Below are 12,011 nucleotides of genomic sequence, written 5' to 3'. Positions count from 1 at the left end.
TCAACTTCGACGGATCGATGCTGGATGGAGGTATACGGGGCGGTGCAGACTTTGTTATACAGAGCCTGCACTCCAGAGTGGTGGCAGCGGACGGCTGCCAGTTGTTTGAAATGTTGGTTCCGAGGACGGAGTTGCGAACTGCCTGGACAGATCTTCAACATGCGCGGCAGGTGCTACATATCAGTTCGATCATCCTGAAAGACGATTCGGCCACGATCATTGAGTGGATTCGGAAGGGACCGAGTGGAGAGAGCATGGACCACCCTCTGATCCAAAACATAGGGATGATGATGAAAGATAGGACGACCTTCAAGACCAAGCATGTATTCAAAAAAAATCAACGGGGCGGCTGACTGGGTGGTTGCTTACGCGGCCCACCACTTAGGATACACCCGGTGGTTAGGAAAGAGGGAGCTGCTACAAGCACTCCATGAGCTTGTGTTTTTTAATTTTATTGGATGTATTCGTACATGCATTATCTCAGAAACCGTCAAAGAAAAAAAAAAAAAAAAAAACCGTTACCACCACCCCATCCAGTGACGTGATACCACGTGGCAGTTCGCCCGAGGCTCCCTTATAATTAACACTGTGCACGCCTGCACCACAGCCCACTCTAAAGAACCACCCTCAAATGCGCAGTTAAGTGGTTGAAGGCTGCTTTCCTTCCTCCTGCCCTCCCACCCCCTTCTTCCATTCTTCCGCATCAACGCTACCACCACCACCATCACTTAGAGAGAGAGAGAGAGAGGGGGGGGGATGGGGAATTGTCAGGCGACGGAGGCGGCGACGGTGGTGATCCAGCATCCGGGAGGGAGGGTGGAGAGGCTCTATTGGCCGACGAGCGCGGAGCAAGTCATGCGAAGCAACCCGGGTCACTACGTGGCCCTCGTCACGCTCTGCGTCTCCAAGGAGCAGCGCGAGGGCGAAGACAGCGTGCGCCTAACTCGCGTGAGGCTCCTCAAGCCCAAGGACACGCTCCTGTTCGGCCAAGTCTATCGACTCATCACTTCACAAGGTTCTAGCACATCCTATCCTCCAACTCCCTTCTAAGTCCATAGCTTTTGATAGGTCAAGAGATTGAAGTATAGTGTGGCTTTATGATTGTTCGTAATCAGAGGTCACCAAGGCTATTCGGGCAAGGAAGTACGAGAAGATGAAGAAGACCCAGTCCGAGTTGATCAAGAAACAGCAGCAGGAGCAGCAGAGGCTGGAGCAGCTGCAGAGTAGAACAGACGGTCATGAGGAAGTTCTTGATGGGGAAAGACAGCCTGATTCAGAGAGTATAAATCAGGTAAATCCTATTCTGCTCCATGCTGTAAAGGCAAAGCGACCCTCAAAGGTTCAGGCGGAAACAAATGCTATATTCCCACTGTCAACCCATTATAAGGATCTGTTTCGATCTAATTTAGCCCCTTCGAACTAGAATCAAAAAGCCTGTGAGAAATGAAGGTTGGGGTCAAAGAAGAGAGATTTGGTCAAACAAGATAGGCCTTTTTGTGCGAGTGAACGAAATGCATCAGTAGAACCATAAAAAAATTCTAGAATTAATGGTGCTGAGGTCTGTTCTGAAAACTCTGCATCGCTCTGAATGTTTCAGGTGGCAAAGCTGGAGAGAGAGCGACAGAAGAGCAGCACACAGTCGGCCGGGAGGGCCAGACAGTGGCGTCCTTCACTGCAGAGCATATCTGAAGTTGGAAGCTGATAAAAAGCTTAAGCTTCTCATGCTGTTGTTATAATGAAAAGACCAGAATGGATGGACTTTCCAATAGGTTGTCAGTCATGAGATGGTTAGTTCCCATGGTTGGTGTGGTAAAAGATTCTCCGCATGCCTCAAAATGAAGAAATTCGCATTGGAAGTAATACTGCAGGAAAAAATAACAACAAAAGGAAAGTCCCTGTAAAGACTTGCATAACGTTTCGTGATGTAATCACCAGAGTATCGGAAATGAAGTTAGGTTTCCCCTCGTACTATTCTGGAAATCATGATACAGAACAATATTATGATACTGTACATACTCTTTTCATCCCTATTAAAAAGCAAACCCCAATTAGTTTACGTGTGCTGTGAAATGTTGCAATTGGGCAATTAAAAGGGGTCAAATTTGTGGTCGCAGCAAATAGGAAAAGAAAAAACAGAGTTTTGGCAATTACAGAATAGGTCCTTTTTTTTGTCTTTTTTATTTCTTTTTATGCGTGTGAGTGAGTGAAAGAGAGAACAGTTCAGATTTTCAAAACATGTAATTGCCTTCTCCTGAGAGATTTACTATCTGAGGTGAATCGATCTTGCAAATTGTTTACAACAATTTGGTAAATTCCACAAGGGAACAGTAAGTTTTTAAGGAAATCATTTAGAATGTACCTCAAATTCTCATTTGGAATGTTGGGAGGTCCAGATTTCCCAGTCCTGGTCAACATAGTTTTGTGCCCACAGCAGAGCTGCCCTTGCTGCCACTGGAGCCCCTGGAAGTTTCTTCTCCTTGAGTGCAAGCAACATATCCGTGAAAGGCTCCACCAGGAGCGTCCCCGGACCTCCATATTCCTTGTGCAAGAAGTCACTGAATATCTAGAAATCGTGAGCAAAATCCAGTTTGTTAGATTCTGATGGTTTTGTATCAAGCAAAACAAAGACGTTATGAGCCATCACCAAATTAGACAATATGAATGAATCATTAAAATTCTATTCTAGAGAACTTCAACTCTCTTTCAGAGTGACTTCCTTATTCTTAAATAATCTCGCGAGAATCCAGTTTAGAATAATTTCGTGAGGATTTATGATATTCTTTTAAGAATAATGCACGTCACAAACCACCATATAATGATAAATACAACAGATGCTTTGATTCTAGATGCCCAATGAAGCATTTCATAAAGGTCATATCACTTGTCACAGTGCACCTAAAGCCAACAATACGGTTCTCAAAAATTGCAAATTGCCATGGAGGTGAGAATCTCATGCAATATACATAAGGCATTTATTATTATATCAGTGATCGAACAAGGTTTTGACTGGGCAACCATGATAATGCTTGAGCTTTGCTTATCTCAATGCTTATGCAGTGAATTTTTTCTGGTGGCTTATTAAGTGCACTGACAACATATGCTTGGAAGAAACCATCAAATTCTTCAGATATCAACTAAAATTTCTAGATGCATTTTTATCAAATAATGAACATGAGATTCCTAATACGTTATTGGATTAAAAAGAAGTCCATCTCAACAAGTCGAACAATTTGGAGAGCTGCGTGTGGTGTATTGCGTACTCTTGTCTGTGGTCTACCAAAAAATGTTGTACTTTTCTCATGACTTGCACCCTTCCCTTACCATGTGGCAGTTGAGATAAGCATGTTCTCGACAATATCACATAACAATTGGGCATGGCAAGGGTTCGCATAATTCAAGTCACAATTTCAAATTGCCAAACATTGCATGTTACCCAACCAGATCCTTACTACTTTGGTATCAAGTACCATCGGCCTCAGAAGTGCACTAACTGAACAATTTATGACAAAACAATCAAAACACCTGCAATGAATATCAACAAACTGGCACTCAGAATAGTCAGAAATTAATCATCTCCACAAACTGCAACTAGGCGACTAAGTCATGCTGCTTTTTTTTGTTATTTGAGAGAGAGAGAGAGAGAGAGAGAGAGAGAGAGAAGAACCGCCTGTACTATAATCACCCAAGTCCAAAATCGTGGGGATGCACCACCCAAGACTTGAACCTGAAACTTTGGTTTTTAAGCAAAGGGGTGTAACTATAAGGCCCAGTTCACATGTTGCATAACGTATAAACCATTTTTGCTGGTGCTCTCTGAACTGAATGGAATATGGCTTTAGTTTGCATTATTTTATTCTGACATGTAACTGCTTTTTTGATAGTACCAACATTCTGCAAAATGTTGCATTGAGGATTTATGGGTCATTATGGACATACGAATTCTACCTTATTTCTATCCAAGATTACACAAAATATGTCCAACGTATGAAATAAATACCATTAGAAATGGCTTTATAATCAGATGGTCATTCTGTGGTACCACACCCACATAGCTTGGCCCTCAGTCATGTGCATATGGAGTAAAATCCAGTGTATACTTGCTTTAGTGGTCTGGACCATGGATCACAGCCCGGATTCTGGTAGACATAAAGGATAACCAAAGAAAGCAATGGGAACAAGAAGCCCATAAGAACAAATGGGAATAGTACAAGGGGTAAAAGAAAAAGGTCCACATATCATCTGATGAACAATATAATCAAAATGTTTTCAAAAATTAAAATGTATTGACATATATCTCATATCTGGAAATCTAAGAGTCTCATGGACAAATTGGTTTTTGTTTCTCTTAGAAAGTTAATCAACACCAGCGCCAATATTCAAGTGAATTTTCTGAATGTTTTTCAATCAACACCAGCGCCAATATTCAAGTGAATTTTCTGAGTGTTTTTCAAATATGTAAACATATAAATAATGTGAATGATCTAATAGTACTTTCAGAAAAAAAGGTTTCATATGCTACATTCAGCATATAACATGATTCTTTTCAACAGGAATTAATCTCCAATTAGAAAATAATGACTATTTGTGACTTTATTATTTTTTCATAGAACTAGCACTTTCCTAGTATTTCCAAGCATCTATATGTTTCACAGGTCTACTTCCAAAGTCCGTACTGTCAGGATTTCACACAGTGACTAGTGCTTTAATATTCGAGGAACAAAACATTTTACTTTGTTGAATATACGTCTTTGGAGATGTGCCTTCCATATTTTTGAACATTTATCTTCATTTCCAAAACTGTCTTTGTGTTTCTTATAGCTCGCAGGCGTTTTTGGCTGCTGCTCACACTCATCAAAACCTTTCAAGATGTCATATTTGGTGGTCTGTGATTAATCTAAAACAATGTAAAAAGAAGCTGAAGCCAGGATAATAAAAGTATTCCGGATGCAAGAGTGGAATTTTTTGCACATAATTCAATACTTATAAAGGTGAAGTGATACGGGCTTTGCTAATAAGAAGAAACATTTAAGTACACATAGGAATTAAGAGCCCTCAAGTTTACGAAGTCTCTTACTTTTGATAGAAAGGTGCATATTGATTCATTTCACAGGATGTTGAAAGGAATCATAAAAAAATCTTAGGAAGTAAGAAACCAGTTGCCCATGCTCCTACTCTACAGAATCTTTTAATATCTGTAAATTGAGCATGTACGGAGAAGAAGCAAATCAACCAGCATATTGTTTGGCATCTACTAACCAAAATGAGTAGAGGGTGGGCCCTGGCACAACAATAAGGCATCTTCAAAATGTCACCAAATAATTTGATCAATCAAACTAATCTTGTTACACCTACAATTTCCAATGCTTCTATCAAATGCCATCAAGCCCTAATGCCTTGACCATTTGCATTCTTCTGAAGGCTTCACATACCTTACATACTAAACTCTGAATTGAAACCTACACTCCTTGTTGCAATATACCAGTATCAAGACCACCCTTCGAATTTTACCTCCTTGCCGATCTCCGCATTATCTTACCTCTTTTAGCTTTCTTAACAAACATCAAATTTTCCTTGTTCTTACTCTTAGTTTTAATTGGCGATGGGCACAAGAGTGAATTGTATGCACAAGAGTGAACTGTATGTAAGAGCAGGAAATAAAGTCCTCAAAATATTTAGAGGATAATAGTATAGGTAGGTTCTGCTTTACATATTATGAAGCTCTACGATGTAATAAATATTACTAGTAGGTTATTATACCACACGATGTGAGGATTCAGAAAATGCTTAATAAATCAATTATATGTTTGTTTAACTCGGAGTTGTCATGTTCTTTATATGACTATGCCCATAGCCTCTTCTCCTCAAAATTAAACTAACTACCAATGTCTTTTTTTGAGCTTGTTTAACCAAGATTTGGTGCATTCTTTATATATTTTATATGACAATGCCCATAGACTCTTCCCTTGAATCAGACTAGCTGTCAATGTCTATCTCTTAGTTCTTTAATCCAGAGCCTAATTTATTATATAAATCGTCACATGCTGCCAGAACAGCCAAAGCTAACCTACTAGACAACGAAAAAGAGATTATTTGGAACATGTGATCTAGCCTTCCATCTTTGCAATGAAAAATATAATCCAAATAACAAATTAAGAAACTAAATACAAATAATGCAACCTAGGAAAGAAGTTTTGATGAAAATCTTTCTGCAGAACTTGTGCACAAGCCAGTCTTCCACATATCCAACATGATGAGCTGTTATACCAGGATGAAGATTCAATTATTAAGATCCTAAGGAGGTGCCAAAGATCAAAGGTGATGCTGACATCAAAGAATCAGGCATCATGGCTCCAGTCAAAACATACAATGCTTTGTCAAACAAGACAGAGTTGGCAGCAATGCTCATAACCTAATGTGGAAGATGAGGGTTTAGAATGGGTTAGTAAGTTTGAAGAATAGAAAGTCTATAAAGACAGCAATAGACACTTAGATCCCAGGGTTGAATCCCATCTAAAGGGATTATAGGACAATGAGATCATGGCAGATTGTAGCTTGTTGGTGAAAGATAAAGAATAGAAATTTTGGGTTCATATTGATACATGAGGAAAAGAGAAATGGTGCGGTTATCATATTCTAATGGAGGTAGGAAACAGCAAGAGCTATTTATCATCAAAAAAACCAATTAGTAAGTAAATCATTAATATATTATTCTTCTGGTAGCAAAGATTTTGATGGAAGTCAGTATGAACAGGAATTGTTAGTGAGCGAGATTAGGTATCTATACCGTAGATATCCAGATTTATTTGAAGTTTCGGAGAAGGAAGTGGAAAAGATAGTGAAATCAATACTTTCGCGTGAGTATAGATTTTCACCTCTGAAAGTTGTTAGAAAGTTCACATCAGTACTTCGCAGGAAGGGTAAAAACCTCTTCTAGCCCTTTAAATAGGGCGGCTACAAATAGCTAGTTTGAAATCGAAATCTGCTTCTAAACCTGCGACTTTCTCTGACTTTCATTCTTTCGACTGATTGCCCTCCGCCCGGAAAGAAGAATTTTTTTGAGAAATATCCGACTCAGCATCTCTGAACTCAAAATAACCCAATAAAAAAGAGATTGATGACTATCAGAAAATGAGAAGGGGGCAAGGACTATGATTTTGAACACATGGAATGGGCTGATTTTGCATAGATCTATGCATTAGTTCTTCAGTTAGCAATCTTTTGTGCAGGAGTTCTCCACTTAAGATTCTCTCACTAGATAGAATTCCCTGATGTAGAAGTCCTAGTCAATTTCTGCTGTCTTTCAGTTTCCTACTCTCCATAGGAGTTTAAGCAATGATAGGATTCCTGATCAGGAAGCTTGGGGCTCCTCTGACTATGGGAAGGTTCCTTTAAGGACTTCTCATGTCTTTTAAAGTTTCTACTTCTATTAAGAATATAATGGTATCAGGAATGCTATTTTTAGGAGGCTTAGGACTTATCTGATTATGGGAAGGCCATTGATCTAGAAAAGGTGTTAGGAGAGTGTCTCAGAGTCAATTTGGTGTCTTTCTAAATGAGGTAGTATGCAAATCTAAATTTTGATTGTTTTGTAAGTTATTAGAGTTTCTTTTCTTCTTTCTTTTTTGAAGAATCTCCAAGTTAGTAGCATTAGAAAAACCCGAGGTACCATTTCTTTATCATAGTCTCAGGTTAGAAATTGAAACTCAGAAGGTGGCTACATTGTATGTAAATCTGAGGCAAGATTATTTTCTCAACACTCAACATCGTATATATATGCATATATGTGTGTGTGTGTATCTCTAAATTAATCAGCTGCTTAGATTCACAGATCAATTAAACATGGACTACGGCTAGAATCAACTACTCTGTGGTCCAGAAGCTTAAGGTATACTACTGGAACTAAACTTCAACATGCTGGACCTCTTTTTAGAAGGAAAACCACAGATATTTTTTGATCACCTGCTCATTATTGTGGATCAGATCATCAAAATCGTGGCTGCAATATATCATAACAATTACTAGATCGTCCCTGGGCAAACAAATCCATTAGTCATAATTGTTTAATATGCATTTAATTAGCATCTCTTTGAAATATTGGACCTTGCATATCTTGCACTTACACTGATGAGTAATGATTATTTATTAAATGAAGAGTCCTATTTTGCAATTATAGAGGAAACTAATGGAGGAACATGAAGCCTAGCGACTTTCCTAACCTCACAAAAAATTAATTTAAAGTTGATCATTTAGCTATAAAATTTGATAGGGATTTCAGAAACCAACTTTTTTGTTTCCTAACAAATGATGATTCTTTCGGAAGATGCCACAAAATCCGTAACTCCTGGGTATTTCAGAATTTGAATTCCTTTACCTTACACTCAGCAGTCAAGATTAAGTTTTCTAACGGATATTTATTGAAACCAATTAGCAATGGAAGAAATTTTACAAGAGTTGATGGCTGATGCTAGAAGGCATATATTGCATATATCTGTGCACATTTTAGTAATTTGAAGGAATTTACCAAGGTGCATTATAATGAGTAATGAACAAGGACTAACAAAAGAAGAGGACTGGCAAAGGCTTAGTGGCTACTGATAGTGCATGCTAGTTGATGCATAACAACATGATCCCCCAATGGAAACTTGTCTCATTTTACTGAGTTAGAGTACAAGTTTTTGCCGTTGAGTCAGAATCCCTGACAAGATTATTTTAACAACCAATTTCAACATGTGCAAAGCGACTAAGTGATGCTCACTCCACTCAATTATGCTTGAAAAATTGCAACACAAGTTTAACTCTTATCATAAGTTACGTGTCAGAAAAATCTAAAAATCAATATTCTACCTTGTTGAAGGAAAAACAAAAAGAAGATGAACAGATAGAAAACAATGAGTTCCTCGTAGCCAATTGATACCATTAAAGAACAGATGAAAAAGACTAGATTTTGTAACCAAGTTTCCATCGTTCGAAAACAAGCTGAGTGGTTTACTAAAGAAGCGAGACAAAGAGTAATAAATCTGGCAGGAATATCATCACTGACCTCAGCGCAGACCTTCACGACCGCATCGATGTCATCGCCGAAAGTCTCCTTGTTCTTCAAAAGCTTCTTCCGAAGCTCGCCTTGGAACTTCTGCGTCTCCTGGAAAGTCCAAGAAAACGAAACAAATACCAAAACCGGAAATTGGACGGGTATCAAACGAAAAAGGAAGAAAACGAGAACGAGATCAAATGGGGAGGAACCGGAATGTAGAAGAACTTACGGCAACGGCGAATTCGGGGATCGGATCGGGATACACATACTTTGGCTGCCGCCATGCCGCTCTCGGGGGATTGATGGAGATCTCGAGGGAGATGGATTTCGAAGGAGACAAAGGCGTGAAAGGAGCGGAGGAATGGATTAAACGCGAGCGAACGAGAGAAGTAATAGAGGGAAGTAGCGGAGGGTTTCGTCTCCTCGAGGGTTTTGGCGAGGAGGCGAGAGAAGACGGGAGGGGGGCGGAGATGGAGCGGGAAGAGAGGAGGCTCATCGGTATGGTATCCACATTGGTTCACAAATGCCGTACTTTCTTCTTATTTCAAGCTAATCGGTACCATAGTAATCCAGTATTGATGTCATATAATATATATATTTTTTAATGCATCAAATATTGTATATCATTCGAATACCGAATCAATACAATAAGATATATCTCGTATCATTCAATTTGGATCGATACGGTATACCATAATTTTAGACTTATCATTTGCTGGGTGCAGCCTCGAGCCTTGGACAGGTTAGGTCGGGTCGAGCATCGGCTTGCAAGAAAAATATCGGTTTAAGCTTTATTTTGATTTTTTTTTTTTTTGACATCTTTGATCTAAAAAACCTGAAAAGAAAAAGGAATACAGGAAATCACGATTTAAAGAGGAAAGCAGAATTATTATTTTGTAGGATTGTATCATCAAAATTCTTCCTTCTAATTGCTAATTTTCTCTTATGTTTTGGCCGTTTGAAGAATTTATCCATGAACAAATATATTGGGGGCGCCCAAACAGGCTACTGGTAGAAATTTTCAACAGTGCTGTCCCTTTTTCATGGTTGTTTCTTGGGGTTGTACATCAATTGTGGTATTAAGTTAAAAAAAAGAAAATAGATTATGTTAGATGCAGTTAAGAGCCAATCCAGATCATTTTGGATTGAACTCCATATTTTTGTATTGATGCACAATTTGGCTTCTTCCAGATATGGTAAGGTTGGCTAAAGAGACTTGCTTATTAAAAATTTGTCCACCGAAAGCATACACTGGGTGTCATATAATAACTTCGTTATACATGGCTCATGCTGCCCATGTACTCCAACTTGTTGGGCCAAGCCTGATTAATTTCGATGGGGTTGCCCAAGCCCTTTGAGAAAACCCAACCCAATTTAAAACTGGAGTATATCTGAGAAGTTGGAAGAGTCTGGCCCAAGTCCAGCCCATAGGTCGAGAGATTGTTTTCTTGCATTGGTTATTTGACAGGCATCAGAAACCGGATACTTTGGGCTCAAGAGCCTTGCGACCAGCATTTTGGAGGCAGTTTAGGCATATATTAGTTATATTTGGGGTCGCCCATGAACATAGGAGAAGATGTATTCGAAGGGTCATTGCCTATTATTGTAGAAATAAAGGGTCTCAGATTTAATCCCACATCGACTGAATAGCAAAAATGTCCATGTCTTAAATGGAGGGCTCGATTACCCTTCTCTTAGAAGGCGTCTTTTAAAGGGCAAAACCGTGAGGGAGGAAGACCTGTATCGTACCCTGCCCCAAAGCGGACAATACCTCCTGTAGGGACGCAGTCTTCTTTTTCTATTCCAGTTCGGTGGGGGCTAAGGTCTGAGGTCGGGGTTCCCCGACCTCATCACTGGCGCGCCAGGAAGGGCCCCTTGACCTTGGCTCAGACCTTCCCGCTGGGAGGACTGATGTTGTAGGAAGAAAGAGTCTCAGACTTAGTCCCACATCGACTGAATAGCGAAAAGGTCTGTGCCTTAAATGGAGGACTTGATTATCCTTTCCTCAAGAGGCCCTTTTTAAAGGGCAAAACCATAAGGGAGGCCAACATGTGTCGTACCCTGTTCCAAAGCGAACAATACCTCTTGTGGGGACGCAGTCTTCTTTCCCTATTCTAGTTCGGTGGGGGCTAAGATCTGAAATCGGGGTTCCCCCGACCTCATCACCTATCATTGAGTAGCTATAGACACCAAAGCCATTGCAAGTCAATTCATCACTCCCGTGGTCCTTCCTACTTTCTGCCAGCATTTTGTGATGGTTGCCATTGTTTCTATAGGCATTCATTGTAGAATCTTATAGCCTCATAGTCACATGCCATCCAGATCTTCTCCATCTAGAATTCTTGTGTTGTTGGAGGGTGACATAACCTGTCGTCACCACCATTTCAGTAGATACTGTTCTTAAAATGCCTTTCTACAACTCTTAGCGCATCGAATACAACTGCAGCACCTCAACATGCAACGTTTGTGACAAGAAATACATGTATAAATTACAAGGATGAGAAGTTGAATTAAATAGACTGCTTTCTGCCCAAAATTTTTGTCTTCTTATCAGGTTGTTGGATGTTATATATAAAGGGATAGGCTCTGTCGGTCCCTAGATTTTTAGGATTTGGTCTCTAACTGCAATGGTCCTTCTACAACAACTAGCTGATGAACAGCCATGACCACCCTGTAGTTCTAGAACCACATATTTTTCAGTAAATCAGAAGCCTCATGATTCTTCTCAAGTCTGTCAGTGGTTTTATAATGTTATGGTGATATTCCTAAAGCAGAAAGCTGCAATCAGTTATTAACTTTAATGATCAGTAGCTTTTAACATGGCCAAAGAATCATCTTTATGTTACGAGATTAGAAGATAAATCCGTATGACTTTCTTGAAGCATCCAATACTTTGGACTTGCCTAATGAAGGCCTCGATCTAGGCTTTTACAGTGTCTTTTACCGACACTCGATAAAACGTGGTGCCATTGGAATAAAG

The 12,011-nt window shown here is 39.6% G+C and overlaps 2 protein-coding genes across 2 annotated transcripts; one reads left to right on the top strand and one right to left on the bottom strand.

The window, feature by feature from the left end:
• The first annotated feature begins 609 nt into the window (after positions 1-609).
• On the top strand, positions 610-1,971 carry LOC120106399 (uncharacterized). The gene is made up of 3 exons (XM_039119398.2): positions 610-1,015; positions 1,116-1,291; positions 1,598-1,971. Exons 1-3 carry the CDS (start codon positions 757-759, stop codon positions 1,700-1,702), a joined length of 540 nt encoding a protein of 179 aa, XP_038975326.1. The 5' UTR covers positions 610-756; the 3' UTR covers positions 1,703-1,971.
• A 254-nt stretch (positions 1,972-2,225) lies between these two features.
• PRIN2 (Serine/Threonine-kinase) lies at positions 2,226-9,564 on the bottom strand. Its single transcript, XM_008795610.6, has 3 exons — positions 9,261-9,564; positions 9,041-9,139; positions 2,226-2,563 (listed from the first exon to the last, which is right to left on the bottom strand). The coding sequence occupies exons 1-3, from the start codon at positions 9,525-9,527 to the stop codon at positions 2,369-2,371; spliced, it is 561 nt and encodes a 186-aa protein (XP_008793832.3). The 5' UTR covers positions 9,528-9,564; the 3' UTR covers positions 2,226-2,368.
• Between the last annotated feature and the right edge of the window lie 2,447 nt (positions 9,565-12,011).

This window comes from Phoenix dactylifera, chromosome 11 (assembly GCF_051530095.1).
Source record: "Phoenix dactylifera cultivar Ajwa chromosome 11, Ajwa_hap1_PhDact_Kaust_v1.1, whole genome shotgun sequence".
Taxonomy (NCBI): domain Eukaryota; kingdom Viridiplantae; phylum Streptophyta; class Magnoliopsida; order Arecales; family Arecaceae; genus Phoenix; species Phoenix dactylifera.
Note: the sequence above shows the minus strand (reverse complement) of the source record. Positions and strands in the feature narration are given on the sequence as shown.